General features: G+C 34.7%; 1 protein-coding gene across 1 annotated transcript in view; it reads left to right on the top strand.

The window, feature by feature from the left end:
* The window catches only part of LRP1B (LDL receptor related protein 1B), a 1,916,825-nt gene that overhangs the window by 904,726 nt on the left and 987,672 nt on the right, over nucleotides 1-24,427 (top strand). The window contains exon 7 of the mRNA XM_082690181.1: nucleotides 16,036-16,198. Coding sequence (XP_082546307.1) covers nucleotides 16,036-16,198 — 163 coding nt within the window. The remainder of the gene's footprint in view (nucleotides 1-16,035; nucleotides 16,199-24,427) is intronic.

Raw genomic sequence — 24,427 nt, 5'->3', positions numbered from 1 at the left:
GGGCTGCTTTCAGGATTTTCTCTTTGTCACTGAGACTTGTAAATTTTACTATTAGGTGACGGGGTGTGGGCCTATTCTTATTGATTTTGAGGGGTGTTCTCTGCACCTCCTGAATTTTGATGCTCATTCCCTTTGCCATATTGGGGAAATTCTCCCCAATAATTCTCTCCAGTATACCTTCTGCTCCCCTCTCTCTTTCTTCTTCTTCTGGAATCCCAATTATTCTACTGTTGTTATGTCTCATGGTGTCACTTATCTCTCGAAATCTCCCCTCGTGGTCCAGTAGCTCTTTGTTCCTCTTTTGCTCAGCTTCTTTATTCTCTGTCATTTGGTCTTTAATATCGCTAATTCTTTCTTCTGCCTCATTTATCCCAGCAGTGAGAGCCTCCATTTTTATTGCACCTCATTAATAGCTTTTTTTAAAATTTCAACTTGGTTAGATTTTAGTTCTTTTATTTCTCCAGAAAGGGCTTTTATCTCTCCAGAGAGGGTTTCTCTTATATCTTCCATACCTTTTTCGAGCCTGGCCAGAACCTTGAAAATTGTCATTTTGAACTCTAGATCTGACATATTGCCAATGTCTGTATTGATTAGGTCCTTAGCCTTCAGTACTACCTCTTGTTCTTTTTTTTTTTTTTTTGTGGTGAATTTTTCCACCTTGTCATTTTGTCCAGATAAGAGTATATGAAGGAGCAAGTAAAAATACTAAAAGGGTGGCATCAACCCTAGGAAAATATGCTTTAACCAAATCAGAAGAGATCCCAAATCGTAATGGGGGAGAAAGGCGATAAAAAGTAGCTCAGAAAGAAAGAATAAAAAAAAGAGAGAGAGAAAGAAAAGAATTTAAAAAAGCAAACGAATAAAGAAAAGTATAAAAAAGAAAATATATATATATATATATATTTATATATATAATATTTATATATATAAAATATATATATATATATTAGGTAAACCAGTTAAAAAACATTAAAAAAGAAAAGGGTAAAAGTTAAAAAAAAAATTAGAAGAAGAAGAGAAAAAAAAATGAAAAAGAAATAATTTAAATTAACTGAAAGACTTAAGAATCATAGGGAGAAAACCATGAGTTCCGTGCTTTGCTTTCTCCTCTTCTGGAGTTTTGCTGCTCTCCTTGGTATTGAAACTGCACTCTTCAGCAGGTGAACTTGGTCTTGGCTGGATTTCTTGTTGATCCTCGGGGCGAGGGGCCTTTTGTAGTGATTCTCAAGTGTTTTTGCCCCAGGCTCAATTGTACTGCCTTTACCATGGGCCAGGCTGAGTAATCCGCTCGGGTTTGCTTTCAGGAGCTTTTATTCCCTGGGCGCTTTCCGTAGAGTTTCAGAGGATGGGAATACATTTGGGGCCTCCTGGTCTCCAGCCTGGAGGAGCCGAGAGCCCGGGGTCCCACTCTTCAGTGCACCCTCAGAGAACAGCGCCCAGTAACTCCCATCTGCCTGACCTCCGGCTGCGCTCTGAGCTCACCGAGCCTGCGACCGGTCAATGTAACCCCAAGCTGTGAGCTCACTGTCAGCTCTGTCTCTGTAGCCGGCTTCCCCGTTCTAATACCTGTAAGCTCTGCGACACTCAGACACCCCCGATCCTTCTGTGACCCTGCGGGACCTGAGGCCACGCTACCCCACGTGGGCTTCACCCCTGTTTAGCCTCTGGAGTGATGTCCCTCAGTGGAACAGACTTTTAAAAGTCCTGATTTTGTGCTCCGTTTCTCCACTGCTTGCTGGGAGCCAGCCTCTCCCCCGGGATCTATCTTCCCGTTGCTTTGGATTCACTTCACTGCCAGTCCTACCTTTCAGAAAGTTGTTGTTTTTCTGTTTCTAGAATTGCTGTACTTCTCTTCAATCTGCTGATGGATTTGTAGGTTTTTGCAATGTTTAGATAAGCTATCTAGCTGATCTCCTGCTAGCGGAAGTAGTCTCAGCCTGCTACTTCTCCGCCATATTGACTCCTCCCTCTTTTTTCATTTCTTTGGGGGGAAAAATGGTATTTTGATAGGGATTGCATTGCATGAGTAGATTGTTTTGGGTAACATAGATATTTTTTGCAATATTTGTTCTTCCAATCCATGAGCATGGAATATTTTTTCATTTCTTTGTGTCTTCCCCAATTTTTTTCATGAGTACTTTATACTTTTCTGAGTACAGATTCTTCGGCTCTTTGGTTAGGTTCACTCCTAGTTATCTAATGGTTTATGGTGTAATTGTAAATGGGATCAACTCCTTAATTTCTCTTTCTTCTGTCTTGTTGGTGTATAGAAATACAATTGATTTCTGTGCATCGATTTATATCCTGACCCTTTATTCAATTCCTGTATGATTTCTAGCAATTTTTGAGTGAAGTCATCTGGGTTTTCCACATGAAGTATCTTATCATCCATAGGACTTCTAGTACTATGTTGAATAGTAGTGGTGATAGTAGACATCCCTGCTGTGTTCTTGACCTTAGAGGAAAAGCTCTCAGTTTTTCCTCATTGAGAATGACATTTGCTGTGGGTTTTTCATAGATGACTTTTATGATATTGAGGTTATGTCCCCTAAATCCCTACACTATGAAGAGTTTTGATCAAGAAAGGATGGTGTACTTTGTCAAATGCTTTTTCAGCACCTGTTGAGAGTATCATATGGTTCTTTTTCTTTCTTTTATTAATGTATCATATCACATTGATTGATTTGCAGATTTCTTTGAAGCCCAGGAATAAATCCTTCTTGGTCATGGTGAATAAACTTTTTAATGTACTGTTGGATCCTACTGACTACTATTTTGGTGAGAATTTTCACAACAGTGTTTATCAAGCATATTGGTCTGTAATTCTTTATGGTGCGGTCTTTGTCTGGTTTGGGGATCAAGGTAATGCTGGCCTCATAAAATGAGTTTGGAAGTTTTCCTTCCATTTTTATTTTTTGGAACAGTTTCAGGAGAGTAGGTATCAATTCTTCTTTAAATGCTTGGTAGAATTCCCCTGGGAAGCCATTTGGCCCTGGGCTCTTGTTTGTTGGGAGATTTTTGATGACTGCTTCAATTTCTTTACTTGTTATGGGTCTGTTCAAGTTTTCCATTTCTTCCTCATTCAGGTTTGGTAGTTTATATGTCTCTAGGAATACATCCATTTCTTCCAGTTTGTCAAATTTGCTGGCATACATTTGCTCATACGTTCTTATAATTGTTTGTCTTTCTTTGGTGTTGGTTGTGATCTCTCATCTTTCATTCATGATTTTATTTATTTGGGTTCTTTCTCTTTTCTTCATGATAAGTCTGGCCGGGGGTTATCAATCTTACTAATTCTTTCAAAGAACCAGCTCCTAGTTTTGTTGATTTGTTCTATTGTTTTTTTTTTTTTTTTTTTTTTTTGGTTTCGATTTTATTGATTTCTGCTCTGATCTTTATTATTTCTCTTCTCCTGCTGTGTTTAGGCTTTCTTTGCTGTTCTTCTACTCCTTTAGGTGTAGGGTTGGGTTGTGTACTTGAGACCTTTCTTGTTTCTTGAGAAAAGCTTGTATCACTATCTACTTCCCTCTTGGGACTGCCTTTGCCATGTCCCAAAGATTTGGAACAGTTGTGTTTTCATTTTCATTTATTTCCATGAATTTTTTAAAATTATTTTTTAATTTCCTGGTTAACCCATTCATTCTTTATTAGGATGCTCTTTAACCTCTATGTATTTGAATTCTTTCCAACATTATTCTTGTGGTTGAGTTCTAGTTTCAAAGCATTGTAGTCTGAAAATATGCAAGGAATGATCCCAGTCTTTTGGTACTGGTTGAGATCTGATTTGTGACCCAGGATATAATCTATTCTGGAGAATCTTCCATGTGGACTAGAGAAGAATATGTATTCTATTCTTTGGGATGGAATGTTCTGAACATATCTGTGATGTCCAACTGGTTACGTAAAGCCTTTATTACCTTGCCTGTAAGGTGACTGTTACTGTATGTTGTTTCTGTTCTTTTCTGGTTTGTTACTTAAGCTCTCTCTTTGCTTCTCTGACCCCTTTCAATATTTTCTGTAGGGCTGGTTTGGTATTTGCAAATTCTTTTAATGTTTGCTTGTCCTGAAAGCTTTTATCTTTATCTTTTTATCTTTTCAGTGACTGCCTAGCTGGATATAGTATTCTTGGATGCATATTTTTCTCATTTAGTGCTCTGAAAATATCATGCCAGTCCTTTCTGGCCTGCCAGTTCTCTATGGATAGGTCTGCTGCAAATCCTATGTCTCTACCATTGTACACTATAGACCTTTTGTTCCTGAACTGCTTTTAGGATTTTCTCTTTGTCACTAAGACTTAAAAGTTTTACTATTGGATGACTGTGTCTGGACCTATTTTTATTGGTTTTTGAGGGAGGTTCTCTGTGCTTCCTGGATTTCGATGCATGTTTCCTTTGCTGTATTAGGGAAATTCTCTACTATATTTGCTCCACTATATCTTGTGTGCCCTCTCTCTTTCTTCTTCTTCTGGAATCCCAGTTACTCTATTATTGTTTCATCTTATGCTATCCTTATCTTTTGAATTCTTCCCTTATGGCCCAGTAGTTGTTTGTCTTTTTTGCTCAGTTTCTTTATTCTCCATCATTTGGTCTTCTGTATATTACTAATTCTCTCTTCTGCCTTATTTATCCTAGCAGTAAGAGACTCCATTTTTAATTACACATCATTAATAGCTTTTTTGATCAACTTGGTTAGATTTACTTCTTTTATTTCTCTAGAAAAGGATTTTATTTCTCCAGAAAGGTTTTCTCTAATATCTTTCATGCTTTTTTTTTTTTTTAGCTCAGCTAGAACCTTGAAAATCATCATTCTGAACTCTTGTTCTGACATATTACTAGTGATGGTATTGATCAGGTCCCTAGCCTTCAGTACTGCTTCCTGTTCTTTTTTTGTATGTGTGTGATGAGTATTTCCACCTTGTCATTTTATCCAAATAAGAATAGATGACTGAGAGAACAAATTACTAAAAGGGTAGCAATGACGCCAGAAAAATATATGCTATCTAACGTGTAAGAGACCCGAAAGTGGGGGGACAAGAAAGGGGGAAAAAAGGAAAAAAAAACCATATATATATATATATATATATATATATATATATATGTATATATATATATGACTAGAGCAGAGCCACACACTTGATTTTGAGTGTATTTTGGTCCTTTAGAAAAATCTACCTCCCAAAATTTTAAAGTAAGAAAAACTATGTATATAAAAAAAATAAGGATAAATATAATGAAGTGATGGAATATGATTGTAAAGATGAAAATTAAAAAAGATTCTAAAAAAGGAATGGATAAGATAAGAATTTGGTTAAAAAAGGGGGGAAAAGAATGTGATGTGGCTGCTGGGGACTAGAAAAAGGCATGAGCTAGACTTAGGGTATATTTGATCTATTAGAAGAAATTGCATTGCAAAATTTTAAAGGAAAACAAATATATGTGTACAAAAAAAAGGTTAAGTAAAAAGAAGGGATAAAATATGAGTAAAACAATGAAAATTTTAAAAAATTTATAAAGGTATTGATAAAAAAGTAAAAAAAATTAAAATAGGAAGAGGAAAATATTTTAAAGATAGAATAAGAAAAAATAAAATTTAAAATATTTAAAATTGAGGGTGCCTGGGTGGCTCAGTGGATTAATGCCTCTACCTTTGGCTTGGGTCATGATTCCAGGGTCCTGGGATTGAGCCCCATATCTGGTTCTCAGCTCAGCATGGAGCCTGCTTCCTCCTTTCTCTCTCTCTGCCTTCCTCTCTTCCTACTTGTGATCTCTATCTGTCAAATAAATAAATAAAATCCTTTAAAAAATTCAAATAGAAAGACTGAAGGATGATGGGATGATTTTCCCTATCTCTGGAGTTCTGCTATTCTCCTTGATCTGTAAACTTGGTCTTGGCTGGATGTTCTTGATGATTTTGGGGGGAAGATACTGTTGCAGTGATTCTCAAATGTTTTTGCCGCAGGCGGAATTGCACTGCCCTTGCCAGGGGCCAGGCTAAGTAATCTGCTCAGGTTCACTCTCTGTAGCTTTTGTTCCCTGAATGCATTCCATATAGCATTGGAGGAAGAAAATGAAGTTGGCGATCTCCCGATTCCCAGCCCCATAGTTGCTGAGAGCTCAGGGCCCCATTCCTCAATAGCTCTCAGAAAAAAGCAGTGAATCTCTCCCATCTCCCTGGTCTCCAGCCACACTCCAATTTCACCCAGCTTGTAACCAAGCATTTCTTTCCCTGACGCAGGGCCCCATTTGGAGCACCAAAACCAGCAGATTCCTGCCATGTGCTCATGCACCACTCCTCCCATAGGAGGAAGCAGGAGGTCTCTCCCGATCTGCCACTTCTGGGGTCCCTGTGCCTTGGATCACAGTTTAAGGTAACACTGAGCTGAGAGCTCCCTCATTGGCTCCGTCTCTGCTGCACACTATCCTGCTCCAATACCTGGGAGCTCTGCCACACTCAGACACCCCCACTCTTTCCTTGACCCTGCTGGGTCCTGAGACCACACTGTGCCCATGAGGGCTCCACCCCACTTAACCTCTGGAGCGATGTCTCTCAGTGGAACAGACTTCTAAAAGTTCTGATTTTGGCTCTTCTGCTCCATCACTTGCCGGGAGCTGGCCCCTCTCCACAGGGCTATCTTCCCATGGTTTTGGATTCACTTCTCCACACTTCAACCTTCCATAAAGTGGTCAATTTTCTGTTCCTAGTATTTCTGCTCTTCTCTTCTATCTTCTGTTGAGTTTGTAGGCATTCAGAATGGCTTGATAACTAACTAGTTGAACTTCTGTAACCCGATATTTCAGTCTCCTTCTCCTCTGCCATCTTGCTAACAACATCTAGGCTCCAGCCCTGTTTTTTTTTTTCTTTGTTTGTTTGTTTGTTTTTAATTTTTGTTTTTATTTCCCTAGCCTGACAATAGAGAGTTATTATATGTATCACTAGGACCAATGTCAAAGAGCTCATTATCTAATTTTTTCTTGTTTTATGGTTTCAAGTTTTAAGTCTTTAGTCCATTTTGTTTATTTTTATATATGATGTTAGAAATTAGCCCACTTTCCTTCTTTCACATGTAGCTGTCTAGTTCTCCCAACACCATTTATGGAAGACACTATCTTTTTTCCATTGTGTATTCTTGCCTCCTTTGTTATAGACCAATGGACCATATAAGCATAGGTTTATTTCTGGGCTCTATTCTGTTCCATTGACCTGTTGGGCCTATTTTTGTACCAGTACCATAATGTTTTGATTACTATGGCTTAGTAGTATAGTTTTAAATTCAGGAGCATGATAACCTGTGGCTTTGGTCTTCATTCCAAAGATTGCTTTGGCTATTTGGTGTTTTCTGTGGTTTCTTACAAATTTTACGGTTATTTATTTTAGTTTTGTGAAAATATATATTGATAGTTTGATAAGGATTGTATTGAACATGTAGATTGCATGGATAGTATAGACATTTTAATATTAATTCTTCCAATCTGTGGATATAATTCATATTTCCATTATTTGTGTCATCAACTTGTATCATCAATGTCTTAGAGTTTTCAGAGTATAAGTCTTTGACTTCGTTCATTCAGTTTATTCCTCCATATTTTACTCTATAATGTCATTATAAATGGGATAATTTCCTAAATTTCTTATTCTGATAGCTCATTATTAGTATATAGAAATGCAATAGATATATGTCTATTGATTTTGCATTATGCAACTTTACTAAATTCATTTATTAGCTCTAATAGCTTTAGAGTTTTTAATGTATAATATTATGTCATTTAAAAGTAGTAACAGTTTTAGTTTTTCCTTAATTTTTTTTTACTTCACCTTAATAATTTGAACAACTTGTATTTTTCTTTTCTTTTTTCATTTTTTTAATTACAAGAAACCTACTTTATTATTTTTTAAATTTTAGTTCCAGTGTAGTTAATATATAGTGTTATATTAGGTTCAGGTGTACAATGTAGTGATTCAACAATTCTATACATTACTCAATGCTCCTAATGATAAGTGTACTCTTAATCGCCTTCACCTATTTTACTTATCCCCTAAAACACCTTACCTCTGATAACCACTTTGTTCTTTATAGTTAAGACTCTCTTTTTTGGTTTGTCTCTTTATTCTTTGTATTTGTCTATTTGTTTGTTTTGTTTCCTAAGTTCCACATATGAATGAAATCATATGGTATTTGTCTTTCTGTGACTGGCTTATTTTGCTTAGCACTGCAATCTGTAGGTACACCCGTGTTGCTGTAAATGGAAGAATTTCATCCTTTTTTTATTACTGAGTAGAAATCCACTGTATGTATGTATGAGTGTGTGTGTTGTAACACACACTACATCGTTTTTCTGCATTCATCTGCTTAATGGACACTAGGCAGCTTTCATAATTTGGCTATTATCAATAGTGCTTCGGTAAATGTAAGGGTGCATATATCTTTTTGAATTAGTGTTTTCACATTTTTTGGGTAAATACCCAGTAGTAGAATTATTGGATTACATAGTAATTTTATTTTTAATTTTTTGAGGAAAAAAATTAAAAATATTTTCCATGGTAGTTGAACCAGTTTGCATTCCCATCAAGAATACACAGGTTTTTCTGTTCTATCTACATCCTTACCAACACTTGTTGTTTCTTGTGTTCTTGATTTTTAACCATTCTGATTTACATTTTACTGATGATTATTGATATGACCATCTTTTCATGTAACTGTTAGTCATATGTATGCCTTCTTTGGAGAAATATCTGTTACTGTCTTATGCCCATTTTTAATTGGATTATGTCTGGGTTTTTCTTGGGGCTGAGTTGCATAAGTTATATATTTTGAATACTAATTCTTTATCGGTTATGTCATTTGTAAAGCTATTCTCCCCTCCAGTAGGATGTCTTTTGGTTTTACTTTAGTTTTACTTTTAGTTTTACTGTTTTCTTTGCTGTGCAGAGCTTTTTATTTTGATATAGTCAAAATAGTTATTTTTTCTTGTTTCATTCACTTCAGGGTACATATCTTAAAAAATGCTGCTGTGGCCAATGTCAAAGAAAATGCTGCCTATGCTCTGTACTAGGATTTTTATGCTTTTAGGTCTCATTTTTAGGTCCTTAATCCATTTTGAGTTTATGTATGACGTATAAAGTGGTCCAGTTTCATTCTTTTGTTCGTAGCTGTCCAGTTTTCCTCACAAAGGAGGAAGAATCTTTTTGTTTTTGTTTGTTTCATTTCTTTTCAAGAGACTTTTCCCCATTGCCTATTTTTGCCTCCTTTGTTGAAGATTACTTGAACATATAATCATAGGTTCATTTCTGGGCTCTCCATTCTGTTTCATTGATCTCTGTGTCTCTTTTTGTGTCTGTACCATATTGTTTTGATTATTACAGAGTTATAGTATATATTGAAATCTGGGATTGTGGTACCTCCAGTTTTGTTCTTCATTTTCAAGATTCTTTGGGTGTTTTGGGGGGTCTTTGATGCTTCCATACAAATTTTAGGGTTGTTCGTTCTGGTTCTGCAAAAAATGCTGTTGATATATTGATAGGGAATGAATTAAATATGTAAATTGCTTTGAGTAGTATAGACATTTTAACAATATTAGTTCTTTCAATCCATGAGCATGGAAAGTCTTCCTGTTTCTTTGTTCTGCTTTTGATTTCTTTCATTAGTGTTTTATAGTTTTCAGAGTACATGTCTTTCAATACTTTGGTTAAATTTGTTAAGTATTTTATTATTTTTGATGCAATTAAAAAGGTATTGCTTTCTATTTCTGCTGCTTCATTATTTGTGTACAGAAATGCAACAGATCTATATTGATTTTGTATCCCACAACCTTACTGAATTAACTTATTTATATATAGTATTTTCTCATCTGCAAATATTGAAAGTTTTTTTTTTATTGTTTGTTTGTTTGTTTGTTTGTTTTTATCTACCCATTTGGGCTTTCACTTTTTTTTGTTGTCTGATTGCTATGGCTAGGACTTCCAGTATTATATTGAAGAAGAGGGTGAAAACGAATGCCCTTGTTTTGTTCCTTAACTTCGGAAAAAAGCTCTGTTTCTCCCTCATTAAGTTTGATATTAACTGTGGGTTTTTCTTATAAGGCCTTTATTATGTTGAGGTATATTTCTTCTAAACCTACTATCTTGAGGGTTTTATCATGAATGGATACTCTACTTTGTTAAGTGTTTTTTTCTCCACTTATTGAAATAAGCATATGGTTTTTATCCTTCCTCTTGTTGATGCAGTGTGTCACTTTGATTAATTTGCAAATACTGAACCACCCTCACATCACAGGAATAAATCCCACTCAATTGTAGTGAATAATTTTTTAATGAATTGTTGGTTTGGGTTTGCCAATATTTTATTGAGGATTTTTGCTTTTATGATCATCAGAGATATTGGCTGGTAGTTTTTTTTTTTTGAGTGATATCTTTATCTGGTTTTGGTATCAGGGTAATGCTGGCCTCAAAGAGTGACTTTGGAAGGTATCCTTCCTATTCTATTTTTTGGAATAGTTTGAAAAGAACAGGCATTAACTTTTCTTTAAAAGTTTGGTAGACTAGAAGCTTCTAGTGTGCACTTCTGTTTGTTGGGAGTATTTTTTACTACTGATTTAAATTCATTGCTGGTAATTGATCTGTCAAATTTTCTATTTCTTCCTTATTACTTTTGGGAGGTTGTCTGTTTCTGGGAATTTATTTCTTAGATTGTCCAATTTGTTGCATATAATTTTTCATGATAATCTCTTAAAATCCTTTCTATTTATGTGGTATTAGTTATTATTTCTCTTTCATTTACGATTGTTTGAGTCTTTTTTTTTTTTTCTGATGTGTCATGTGGCTTAAAGTTTATCAATTTTATTGATTCTTTTCAATGAACCAGCAGCTCCTGGTTTTATTGATCTGTCTGATTGTTTTTTGTCTGTTTGTTTTATTTTAGGGCTTTTTGGGAGGTTCTTCTTTTGGTTTCTGTTATATTTATTTCTGTTCTAATCTTTATTATTTCATTCCTTTACTAGTTTGGGGTTTTGTTTGTTCTTTTATTTCTAGTTCCTTTAGATGTAAAGTTAGATGGGATTTTTTTTTCTTCTATTTCTTGAAGTGAACCTGTATCTCTAAACTTCACTCTTAGAACTGTTTTTGCTGTGTCCCATAGATTTTGGACAGTTGTGTTTCCATTTTCATTTGTTTTGGTAGTATTTTTTTTTCTTTTTTTAAATTTCTTCATTGACATATTGATTGTTTAGTAGCATGCTCTTTAGTCTCGTTTGTATTGTATTTGTTTCTTTTTCTTTTAATGTTCTTCTTATGGTTGATTTCTAATTTTGTAGTGTTATGGTCAGCAAAGATACTTGATATGATTTCAGTCTTCTTATATTTATTGAGACTTGTTTTATAGCCTGCTATGTGATCTGTCCTATAGAATATTTCATGAACGCTTGTGAAGAATGTTTATTCTGCTGTATTTATTTGGAGTATTCTGTTAAGTCTGTTTGGTCTAATGTGTTGTTCAATGACATTGATTTTTTATTAATTTTCTGTCTGGACATCCACTGATGGTAGTGGAGTATTAAAGTCTCCTACTATTATTGTATTTCTACTAATTTCTCTCTTTGTATCTCTTAATATCTGCTTTATGTATTTAGTTGTTCCTATGTTGGGTGCATAAATATTACAAGTTTTATATCTTGTTGAATTTTGCTCTTTATCATTATGTAATACCCTTCTTTATTTCTTGATGCAACCCTTTTTGTTGTTGTAGTTGTTTTTGTTTATTTATTTATTTATTTATTTAGTTCAGTCTATTTGGCCTGATAAAAGCATTCCACCACAGATTTCTTCCTTTCCATTTGCATGGAATATCTTTTCCCATTCCTTAACTTTTAGTCATTGTCTGTTTTTAGATATGAAGTGAGGCTCTTGTAGGCAGCAATAGACTATATTTTGTTCTCCTTTGAGATAATTAAGCATTTCTATGAAGTCAAAACAATCAACTGGAATTAAGCCTGCCTTTTTAAGTAGATGTATACTCCAGGTTATCTTCTAGCTTTATCATAGTTCCTTCAAACAAGTTTTGCTTTTTTATGTTATCTTTCACATTCTTGTGGATATTGGCATTTTCCATCTCTGGCTAGTTAAAGATTATATAGCAAATAAATTGAAAAGAGAGCAGGAAGTAAATTTTGTCATTGTGTAACTTTCAAAAAAGTTAAAAACGTGACTCATACCAATATGTAGTGAATATGTATTAAGGAGTCACTTAGCTCACTGATGAGAACTATAAGGATGGTAAATCTGGTTCAAAGGTATACAGAAGAGACTGAAGTATTTATAGTCAATGAAGCAAAAAGTTGCTAATTTAAGATTGTAAAGTTAGATATAAAACTATTTAATGTCATAGTAAACAATAAACTAGGGTTATCTTTACTACCTGATGGAAATCATTTGCATCACTATTGGACATAAATTATTTGCAAATTATCAATGTAAAAATTCAAAGAGACTGGGATCTGATTAGTATTAAATTGTAAGTTAAACAAAGGTATATTACTCAGGAAAATTCACTGATTTTTTAAGGTGTAACAGACATTGATTCAATATGACATTGATAGAACATGTAGACATTCCTTTATATTTTTTTCTTAAAAAGAGTTTGACTTTTGTTCTCAATAATTTTGTGGCATGGACAACTCTATTATACTTGATTAGGTATGTTATTTTGCCAGAGTGCCACATTAGCATACCATAGACTAGATGACTTAAACAACAGAAATTCATTTTCTCACAATTCTGAAGACAGGAGGTTCTAGATCATAGTTTCAAATGGTTGAATGCCTCTGAGGCCACTCCTTGCTTGCAAATAGCCTTTCCTTTATGTATAGGGATTCCTGCTATCTCTCTTTGCATGTCTTAATCTCATTTTATAAGGATATGGGCCAGATTAGATTAGGGCTCAATTTAATGGCCTTGATTTCATCACCTCTTTAGGAATTATCTCCAAATAAAGTCACATTCTCAGGCAATGGAGGTTAGGACTTCAACAAATGAATTTTGGAGAAATACAATTCAGTTCATAATAGTTAGTATACATTACATTTTAGTGATTTAAAATCAGTACCGTATTCACCAACTCTGGAAATTAATTATTTGCCTTGTGTCATGATGAAAAATCTGTTGCAATGTATATGTGTGTGTATCCAATTATAGATTATAAATAGTTGCCTTTTGTTAAAAAAAAAACACACATTTTCCTTGAATTCTTCATTTTATTTTAACTGGATACAACTTTAAGTTTTTAGACCCAACAAATATTGTGTTTTAAAACATTGTTATTTAAAAAATTGTTATTAACTACTTACATGATGTACAAGATTGAAAATGCTTTCAATGTTTTTTATTATTATTTAAAATTTTACCAATATTGATATATTGTAGCTATGAGTAGAATAGTAACCTTTATATTTGCCAATTAGAAAATTCTGAGTAACCATAATAAAAGCCATTTCCAAAAAAAAAAAAAAAAAATCGAAGAGAAAAAATTCAGTTGACTTCAGTTGAAAAATGAATGAAAAGCAATGAGGAAACATAATAACAGGAATATATTTGAATTTTTGTTCTAGTAACAGTAAAGTAATAAGGGTCTAACTAAAAATTTAGAAATCTTTCATAATGTCATAAAATGATTACAATATCCTATGATCTTGGTTATATTTCCACAAAATTAAGATGAAATACTCAATCCATTGTCTGGAAGATTCATATATCTCCTGAAATGAGTAAATAATTTCAGTCAAATTTATTTACTTATTGTCTATTTATCTATTGGCTTCCTTGCTTGAACTTTTTGTCTGATTGCCTCAGTTCTCCAATCTTAATAAAAGATTACATTAAAACTAGACAAACTCAAATATAAGCAAAGGAAACAAAGCCAATACCCACAATTACTGTTTGGCTAATTATTAGGTTATTTAATGAGACCTTTGTGCTTCAAACTTGGATGGTTGTTAACAATACCTATTGTTTCAGTAGCAGAGAATCTTTCCTTAATGATAAAGAGTTGGAAAAAGGTGTGAATGCTGTCAAAAAGCTCTTTTATCTGAAATTGCAATTGCATAGTCTACACAAACTGCATGCCTAGCATGAAGGATGGGCCATTGAATGGACTCTGGCACATACTTTATCTGAACACAAGGTATTTAAAATGACATTTGAAACAGTGGGTTCTGTGCTGTAGTTGATATAATAATGTAAAAAGAATTTTTAAAAAAGCATGCATTTGCAGATTTCTGGAGACAGAGAAATAGTTCAGCTTTTTAAAAGTCCTGGTTGCTGAGCTGGTTGAAAAAAGCATGTAGTTTGTGGAACATTTAAATGGTTATGTTTCCATAAAGACTGTGCAATTCAGGAATAAAACTGTAATCGATAGCTTGAAAACGTGTGTCCAATGAATTGCAATATCTACTTTCTGCTTGTCCTTGTATGGCATGATAGAAATTCCCACAAACTTGTTACTTTCTGTACTGGCTTTGACAATATACCATTAAGAGTGATAATAATGACACATGCATCTACGTTTTTCTTTCTGTTGAAAGGATATCATTCACTGAAGCTGCAGGTTACTAAAGAAGTATTTTGAAGCAGAGTAGGAAGAATGTTTAGGTTCAGATTATAAAAAGAAACTGCTTGGTGAATGAATCATAGATCCGTAGTAAGTTTGAACAAGGAGGTATCAAAGTATAATTTCCAATAGATAAAAACATGATTGTCATAAAATTCAAGAATAAATATGAACCAGAAATTTATTTATGAAATATTGAGGAAACAAGCCCAGTATTGAAGATCTAAGAGCATTAGTGAAATTAGATATTTGCAGACATTTTAAAGAAAAAGAATATATAAATAAAATTTATAGGAAAGAATAAAAATGGTTAATGCCTCACAGGACAGTACGACCATAGCCTTTGGTAGTTATCTTTTCTACCAGATAAATATCTATAAATCAGCATGAAATTCCACCATGGTATAGGTCTGATCAAATAGAAGATATTCAAGTCAAACACAGATACATTCTCCTAGAGCTGCTCTATTCATTGTAGCCACTAACTATATCATTTAAATTTAAATCTGAGATCACTAAAATGAAATCAGTACAGATTTGGTTTCCCATTCACATTAGTCACATTTTAAGTGTTCAACTAGATATATTTGGTTAATGGATACTTGATTAGACAACACGGATGTAGAATGTTTCCTTCATCACAGAAGGTACTATTAAAAATACTCATCTAGGGATGCCTGGGTGGCTCAGTTGGTGGGACGACTGCCTTCGGCTCAGGTCATGATCCCGGAATCACAGGATTGAATCCCACATCGGGCTCCCAGCTCCATGGGGAGTCTGCTTCTCCCTCTGACCTTCTCCTCGCTCATGCTCTCTCTCACTGTCTCTCTCTCTCAAATAAATAAATAAAATCTTAAAAAAAAATACTCATCTAGAGAATTAATCTTTGAGCAGGCCTGTTTTATAATGCCTGTATATGTTACTGAAAAACATATCACCCCTCTTTTTGCTTTCAATATTTTTTTTAAACAAAGAGATTTTTCAGATCTCCTTTTCCACCTTTTCCACCCTCCTTTTTTTTTTTTTTTTTAAATGGAAGAGGATCTGAAAATATGGGTTCACCCTTAGATTTATTACTACTAAAGAGTTTAGCTGTCATTGAACCATTGGGTTGAATAAACTATTTTGTATAAATGGAGGAAATAGGACAAAATTCTTTACCCATTTCCCTAAATCGTTCTCATTCCTATATAACAAGAAGAAAGGTATCAAAAGGTAGTCATTACTTTACAGAATAATTAAATCACTTATTTTGTGATTTTGCTATTTGGTATAGCAAAAAATTATCTTTGCAGGTTTTTTTCATTTGTTTGTTTTAATCATAAAACTGCCTTTCCTTTTGAAATGTCTTCTGTGATGGTCTGGACAGATTTATATACTCTTTGGCTTATGATACTAAATTTGTACCTGTAATGCAATGATTTTGTATGTGTGTTTTTCAGATGTGCAACAAATGGCGATTGACTGGCTTACCAGAAATCTCTATTTCGTGGACCATGTCAGTGACCGGATCTTTGTTTGTAATTACAATGGGTCTGTATGTGTCACCCTGGTTGACCTGGAACTTCATAATCCTAAGGCAATAGCAGTAGATCCAATAGCAGGGTAAGAAGTTCTTTTTTTATTTTTTCTTTTTTATAATGTTTGATCTGAAATAGTTACCAATTAAAAATATAATAAATAAAAAAAAAGAGATCAATGTCTTACAGGAGTTGTGGAATAGAAGACTATTGGTTCAATATATTTTTGAATGTCAGTTTCAACATCTGCATTGCAAGGAGGAGAAAAGAGTTAAAATTTACCATGCAGAACCTGGGAAATAGCAATTCCTTAACACAATAATATTGCTGGTCTAATCTGAGGCAAAAACAACCTGTTACCCTCATAAGAACTGCTTTGGGGTCATCAGACAAGAGCATTAGGATAGTTTTAGGTTAAAGGGAGAAGACTTTAAGTTCCCTTAGCAGTATATCTTGATGTTAGCAAGCTTCAGAAATACTCCTTGGAAGATGTACTATGAACAAACATATCCAACACATTTGGGATTTATAAAAGTGGCATAATACAAGTTCAAGGACAATACTAAACCATTAAGGTCATCTATTAGTTGAAACCCACTTTTTTTCTCTCAGTTTTCAATCAGTTTTTCAATCATTACTGACATGTAAATATTATATAATTATGGAGTTACTGAATTTATCAGAATCTATTTTCTCTCTGCTTTTATTGTTGTTGTTTTGTTTTGTTTTTTAATTTTGCAAGCCTCTTTGTTGGTTAAAAAGATGTCTTATCTGACCTTCTTTTAGCTAATAGGTTCATTAATCTTTTTAAAATATTTCACAATTTGTCAAAATAGAATCACAAATGTTTAAATTCCCATCAAGTTTGTTCATATGGTTAGAAAATCCATATAGGAATTATGTTTCAATTTTACAAATACTATGGCATTACTGAGGGGAAAAGGCAAAAAAGATGTAGAGTCATAAATCCAGTTGTTTCTCCAGTCAATACTGTGCACAGATACTCTCAAATCAATGACATGACATACAGTTTTAATTGTTTTTAAAAATATATATATATTATTTTTTTCAGATGTAAGTTGTAGCAAAGATTTGAAAACTGAAATTTTATCCTTGTTACTGTTTTAATTGTCCCCAAGCAGTTCAGGCTGAAATGTCTGATGGAATATATCCTGAGCTGCCATAAGCCTCCATTCAATAAATGGGAAAATATTTACTGAAGAAACAGCTGTCATCCATATGTGGACTTTTGTCACTCTTTACTTAAAGTCTGATTGAATATTAAGATGCATCATCACAATGGTTCTGATTTTGACAAGAACAGCTTGCACGTAAGAACTTTGCTAGGAAGGCTGTGTAATATAATTCTTGAATGTAGCTCTATTTGTATTTGTAGCAGATGGTTACTTGACTCAATCTGACTGCAGCGATGCTTCAAAAGACATTAGTAAAAGAAGTTGTATTTAAACTGATTTGTTTGGGTTGTTGGATAAGGGTAGTAAGAAATAATTGGAAATTTACAAATATGCTAACAACGTTCTTTTGGAATTCTGTTTAGAAATATATTTGCTTGCACGTTTTTCCCTGGATGTGCTAACTGCATTTCAGATTAGTCTATAGACAATCTTATCTGTCAAAAATGTTGAGGTGAAGCTATTGCATTTCTCCCCTCATTCTACCATCTTATCCTTCCCCATTCTTAAAAACAAAGATCCAGAGACCCCTTTTAAGTAAAACTGTCAGCCTGAAATATATTGAATGCCATCTCCCTTTCTGAATAGCAATGTGTTTTATGTTCTCAAGCTTCCTGTTTATGTCATTATATAAAAAAACCATATTTTGTCATTTTTGTCAAAGGAATTAGGAGTAGAAAACCCCCATATTGTTTGTGCTTATTCTCTGCAGGATGCCTTTGGGCCTAGTAACTGTTTAAATGTAATTTTGTCATGTATCATTTATCACAATAGGTTCTCTGGAATTTTTTGTTTGAGTTTGCTCTGTGCCTCTAACAGTTTTTCAATCATAAATTGTAGAAATCAGAGACAGCAGAGATCGACTCTTTTATAAATATAAACCAGTTTGTAATAGAATACTTTCAAATATATCCTACTTTTCTCTTATTATCAGAAATTTGGCTAGGATTAATTTGATACTCTCTAGGATAGGAACAGTAAGTTTTTCCTTTAACTTCTACTTTTGGGCCTGTTCCAGACTATTTTGAATAGTCAAGGCTAAAACAACTCTGCACAACCTACTAAAGGCGACACGTGCCACTAGTGAAGTTTCTCCTACCTTTTCTTAATTGTATGGGTTGAATGATATATTTTGGCTTTTTCTCTTGTAACTTTGGAAAACACTGGGATACATTTAAAGTCAGACCTGATTCTTAGAGCTTGACCTTAATAGCATTAGAAATGGAAAGAGATTTGCCTTACTTCTTCAAAAGCAGCATTGAAAAAAAAAATCTTTTAGTTGACTATACTGTTAAATTTTACTTATAATAATGATAATGAAGTTGGTTTGGCAGTTTGGAAAAAATGTATTTTGGCAGATGTGTGGTAAAATGTATAAACCCAGACTCTCTAGAGTTATGTGAGATGACTAAACTGAGGGAGAGGGGAAATCATGAGAAACATCAGGAATTGCATATTTTCTAAGTATAATGTATACCATTTTTCTATATAGTTTGGGTTTTTAACTTGTAAAGCATGAATGGCAGAGTGTTTATAGGATTTATTTGTGAATCTGTGACCCCATGTAAGGAGCCAGGAAAAGACTGTTATCATCTTTGTTCTCTGTAAGAGCAGGCCAAATGCCAGAAAGCAGAGGAGTGAAGATCAAGACTCAGAGTTGAATGCACATAGGAGTGACTGACAGTATTTAATAGTTAATAAACACTTCCCCAATACCTACCTGGATTCCTGCTGCTGGCAAAACTAATCATAGATGAAAAAATCAGAGATAGAATCAAAGTAAACAGCTATCAGGGAGTAGGATGGACTTATGAAATTCTAATCTAAGATGCTCTGTGAATGTGGGAAACCAGAAATGAGGCAGGTTTGCCCATGCCCATGTAAGGGGTTTTGTAACAGGGAGATCCTTGGGGTAGATAACAGGTTTTTCAATTCTATTCAGTGGCTCCTACAGCAAGTCTCAGTTTCAACCGAGAGCCTACACTCACTATTCACCTGTTACAGGACAGAATTGTTGCTGACCTTTGTCTGTTAACCTCCTCAGTCTCCACTGTGGGTTAATTAAATCTATAGGCTACACCCCCACAACTAACTGTTATCTATTAGTTTGTTGATTCAGATAGTTCTGAATTTGCTATAGGTTTGGACATTAGGAAGTATCTAAAGACATGCCACTATGTATTCTTGTTCTCATCATGGAAGTATGAATCTTGAAGAATATGTAATTCATGAGTATGTAATTCATGAGCACCCCTAATTTTCAAACATTCATATTCATATTTTTATAGGTTACAAATTGTGAGTCCTATCTTTTTGTGGAAGAACTATCCTCTACACATATCCACAAAAATGTTTCCTGAAAAGGATGTAAACTTAATTTCTCTTAAAATCTTTTTTGCATATTTCTCTTTATTAGAAGAAAACTTCAGAGACATGTCTTGAAAGAAGTTGCTGTGGTTGATATCGAAGGGGTTACTACCTATGTTCTCCTCTAGGATTCTGATAGATTCCTGTCTCACATTGAGGTCTTTTATCCTTTTCGAGTTTATCTTTGTTGACAGTGTAAGAGAATGGTTGAGTTTCATTCTTCTACATATAGCTGTCCAATTTTCCCAGCACCATTTATTGAAGAGACTGTCTTTTTTTCCACTGTATATTTTTCCCTGCTTTGTCGAAGATTATTTGACCATAGAGTTGAGGGTCCATATCTGGGCTCTCTACTCTGTTCCACTGGTCTTGTGTCTGTTTTTGTGCCAGTACCATGCTTTCTTGGTGATCACAGCTTTGTAGTAAAGCTTGAAATCAGGTAACATGATGCCCCCAGTTTTGTTTTTCTTTTTCAACATTTTCTTAGCAATTCAGGGTCTCTTCTGATTCCATACAAATTTTAGGATTATTTGCTCCAGCTCTTTGAATAATACCAGTGGAATTTTGATCAGAATGGCAGGCAATATAGATTGCTCTAGGCAGTATAAACATTTTAACAATGTTTATTCTTCCGATCCAAAAGCATGGAATGGTCTTCCATTTTTTGTGTCTTCTACAATTTCTTTCATGAGTGTTCTGTAGTTCCTCAAGTACAGATCCTTTACTTCTTTGGTTAGGTTTATTCCCAGGTATCTTATGGTTCTTAGTGCTATAGTAAATGGAAGCAATTCTCTAATTTCCCTTTCTGTGTTTTCATTGTTAGTGTATAAGAAAGCAACTGATTTCTGTACATTGACTTTGTATCTTGCCACATTACTGAATTGCTGTATGAGTTCTAGTAGTTTGGGGGTAGAGTCTTTTGGGTTTTCCATATAAAGTATCATATCATCTGTGAAGAGAGAGTTTGACTTCTTCATTGCCAATTTGGATACCTTTTATTTCTCTTTGATGTCTGATTGCTGTTGCTAGGACTTCTAATAATATGTTGAACAAGAGTGGTGAGAGTGGGCATCCTTGTCGTGTTCCTGATCTCAACGGGGAGGATGTGAGCTTTTTCCTGTTGAGGATGATATTTGCTGTGGGTTTTTTATAGATGGTTTTTATGAAGTTGAGGAATGTTCCCTCTATCCCTATACTTTGAAGCATTTTAATCAGGAACGGGTGCTGGATTTTTGTCAAAAGCCTTTTCTGCATCAATTGAGAGGACCATGTGGTTCTTCTCTCTTCTCTTATTGATTTGTTCTAGCACATTGATTGATTTGTGAATGTTGAACCATCCTTGTAACCCAGGGATGAATTCCACCTGGTCATGGTGGATAATCTTTTTAATGGGCTGTTGAATCCTATTTGCTAGGATCTTGTTGAGAATCTTAGCATCAATATTCATCAGTGATATTGGTCTGAAATTCTCCTTTTTGGTGGGGTCTTTGCCTGGTTTGGGGATCAGGGTAATGCTGGCTTCATAAAATCAAGATCAAAAGCTTCTGCACAGCAAAGAAAACAGTCAACAAAACAAAGAGGCAACCCACAGAATGGGAGAAGATATTCACAAATGACAGTACAGACAAAAGGTTGATATCCAGGATCTACAAAGAACTTCTTAAACTCAACACACACAAAACAGATAATCATGTCAAAAAATGGGCAGAAGACATGAACAGACACTTCTCCAATGAAGACATACAAATGGCTATCAGACACATGAAAAAATGTTCATCATCACTAGCCATCAGGGAAATTCAAATTAAAACCACATTGAGATACCACCTTACACCAGTTAGATTGGCCAAAATTAGCAAGACAGGAAACAACGTGTGTTGTAGAGGATGTGGAGAAAGGGGAACCCTTGTTGGTGGGAATGCAAGTTGGTGCAGCCACTTTGGAAAACAGTGTGGAGATTCCTTAAGAAATTAAAAATAGAGCTTCCATATGACTCTGAAATTGCAGTACTGGGTATTTACCTCAAAGATACAGATGTAGTGAAAAGAAGGGCAATCTGTACCCCACTGTTTATAGCAGCAATGGCCACGGTTGCCAAACTGTGGAAAGAACCAAGATGCTCTTCAACAGACAAATGGATAAGGAAGATGTGTTCCATATACACTATGGAGTATTATGCCTCCATCAGAAAGGATGAATACCCAACTTTTGTATCAACATGGATGGAACTGGAAGAGATTATGCTGAGTGAAATAAGTCAAGCAGAGAGAGTCAATTATCATATGGTTTCAATTATTTGTGGAGCATAACAAATAACATGGAAGACATGGGGAGATAGAGAGGAGAAGGGAGTTGAGGGAAATTGGAAGGGGAGAGGCTATGGACTCTGAAAAACAACCCGAGGGTTTTGAAGGGGCGGAGGGTGGGAGGTAGGGGGAGCCAGGTGGTGGCTATTATGGAAGGCATGTATTGCATAGAGCATGGGGTGTGGTACATAAACAATGAATTCTGTTACACTGAAAAAAAATTAAAAAAAAAAAAGAAGAAAAAAACTTCAGGGCACTTGGGTGGCACTTGGTTAAGTGTCTGTCTGCCTTCAGCTCAGGTCATGATCCCAGAATCCTGGGATTGAGCCCTGTATTGGGCTTTCTGCTCAGCAGAGAGCCTAATTCTCTCTCTCTCTCTCCTTTCATTATCTATGATTGTGTGTGCACTCTCTCTCTCTGTTAGATTAAAAAAATAAATAAATAAAAATTTAAAATTTTTAAAAGGAGAGGAAACTTCAGCTAAGGAAGACATTTCATTAACTTCAGTTATCATCCTACTGAGTTGATGTGTTGACTTACTCTAATTTTCTTATTGGAGATACTAAATTTACAGTTTCTTTAGATAGATAGATAGATAGATAGATAGATGGTAGATAGATAGACAGATAGTTTTGTTTATCTAAACTAACTGCTAAAAGTGTATTTTGGTTTATTAATGTATCTTTGAAACAATCTTGATCCTGCACATCAGAGCAGTATTTAGGTGGGTAGAAACCAAATTCACCTATGTGAAGAGTACCAAGGAGTTATTTGCTCACTTCTTATACTCAGTGAATGGAGTGCAGTGATTACTTCTTACAAGTTTGTGTTAATTATTCCCCAAGTCTTACCAATGTGTCTTCTTCTCTGTAACAACAAATTCAAGTGAGTATCATTATGATAGCTTTATTTTCATTTTTTATCTGTCCATAGTTAATCTAAATATCTATATGCTTATCTCCTATTTACCTATTACACTACTACTACCTTCTTTGGCGGCTTTAGCACTCCTGATGGCATTTAGATTCATAGAGAATTATCTAAACAATAGACATCTACTTAAATTGGCCAGTTTACTAAGTGCTTCAGGAGAGTTACCACTGCTACTTTTCAATCCAAAGTTCCTTTCAGGAGTTGCTCTTGTGATTAGGCAAGACAACATGGACATGCAAGTTTGTCATGGTCTGCACTATTTGGAGTGAAGTCAGTGGCTGAAAAGTAAAAATCCATATTAGCTCAAGGGTAAAAATTCGAATTAGCTGTCTTATATATGACTCAAATTATTCTCATTAATTCATTTTTGTCTAAGGTCAAATGCTGCAAATTCCTCTCCAGGCCTCTCCTCCAGTGGAGGTTCATATATGTCATTGCCTTTAATCACTGTCCTTCAGATACAAATTATATGGTGATTTTCCTGGGATTATGAAAGAGTAGTTTGGAGTGGTTTATGTTCATTACAGCCTTTACTGGAAGCTTACCCCAAATTGATTCAATCTCACTGTGTTCTTAGCTGACATGATTTGTAATAATATAAATAACTCAAAATAGTGCAAAACATCTTATATCTCTATTTGCTTTCTTTGCTATTCACTCTTTTTCACTCTGTAAGTTTTCAGTGTCTATTAAGCTTATCTCTAAATTACTAAGTTCACAGTGCTATTTATAGTAATTATATTTAATATCTTCCAATACCTGTACTCCCTATAAAAGAGATTTCTTCTCTGAATTCTGACTCTGACTAATGATGTCCCCTCAAGTAGATAAAGTAATAGAAAAGAAAGAAACTATGTATAACTTAAATTACAGAGGAATTTATTATTTCACTTAAAAATCTAGATATAAGACAGTTCCTGTATTGGTTATTTGAGTGGCTCAACAGTGTCATTAAGGATGTGTGTCCCTTTACCTTTTTGAGATGTTATCTTTAGTGTGTGCTTTTCAGGCTAATTCCATTCTTGTCACAACTGGCTACTGAGATTCTAAGGATCCTGCGTAGAAACAAGACACTCAGTTTAAAAATAAAGAAAAAAGGGGGAAAAAAACCCATTGTATTTTTCTTGAGTATGGAAGAGCTTCTTCTTTTTCTTCTTATTATTTTTTTAAGATTTTTAAAATTTATTTGACAGAGAGAGACACAAGTAGGCAGAGAGGCAGGCAGAGAAAGAGAGGAGGAAGCAGGCTCCCTGCCGAGCAGAGAGCTGGAAGCGGGACTCAATGCCAGGGCCCTGAGATCATGACCTGAGCCGAAGGCAGAGGCTTAACCCACTGATCCCTCCAGGTGCTCCTATAGAAGAGCTTCTAAGCAGACATACTTTCATGGCTTCTTGGTTATAAATGGGGTAGATGCCTACCTGAATGGGACAACAAAAGCCATTTTTTTTTTTTTTTTTTACCTTTGGCATGTGAAAGACGGGACACGGGAGCGAAATTGAGACCAAGCTAATGTGG

This window comes from Mustela nivalis (assembly GCF_964662115.1).
Source record: "Mustela nivalis genome assembly, chromosome: 11".
Taxonomy (NCBI): domain Eukaryota; kingdom Metazoa; phylum Chordata; class Mammalia; order Carnivora; family Mustelidae; genus Mustela; species Mustela nivalis.
This window is presented reverse-complemented; position numbering and strand designations above follow the sequence as displayed.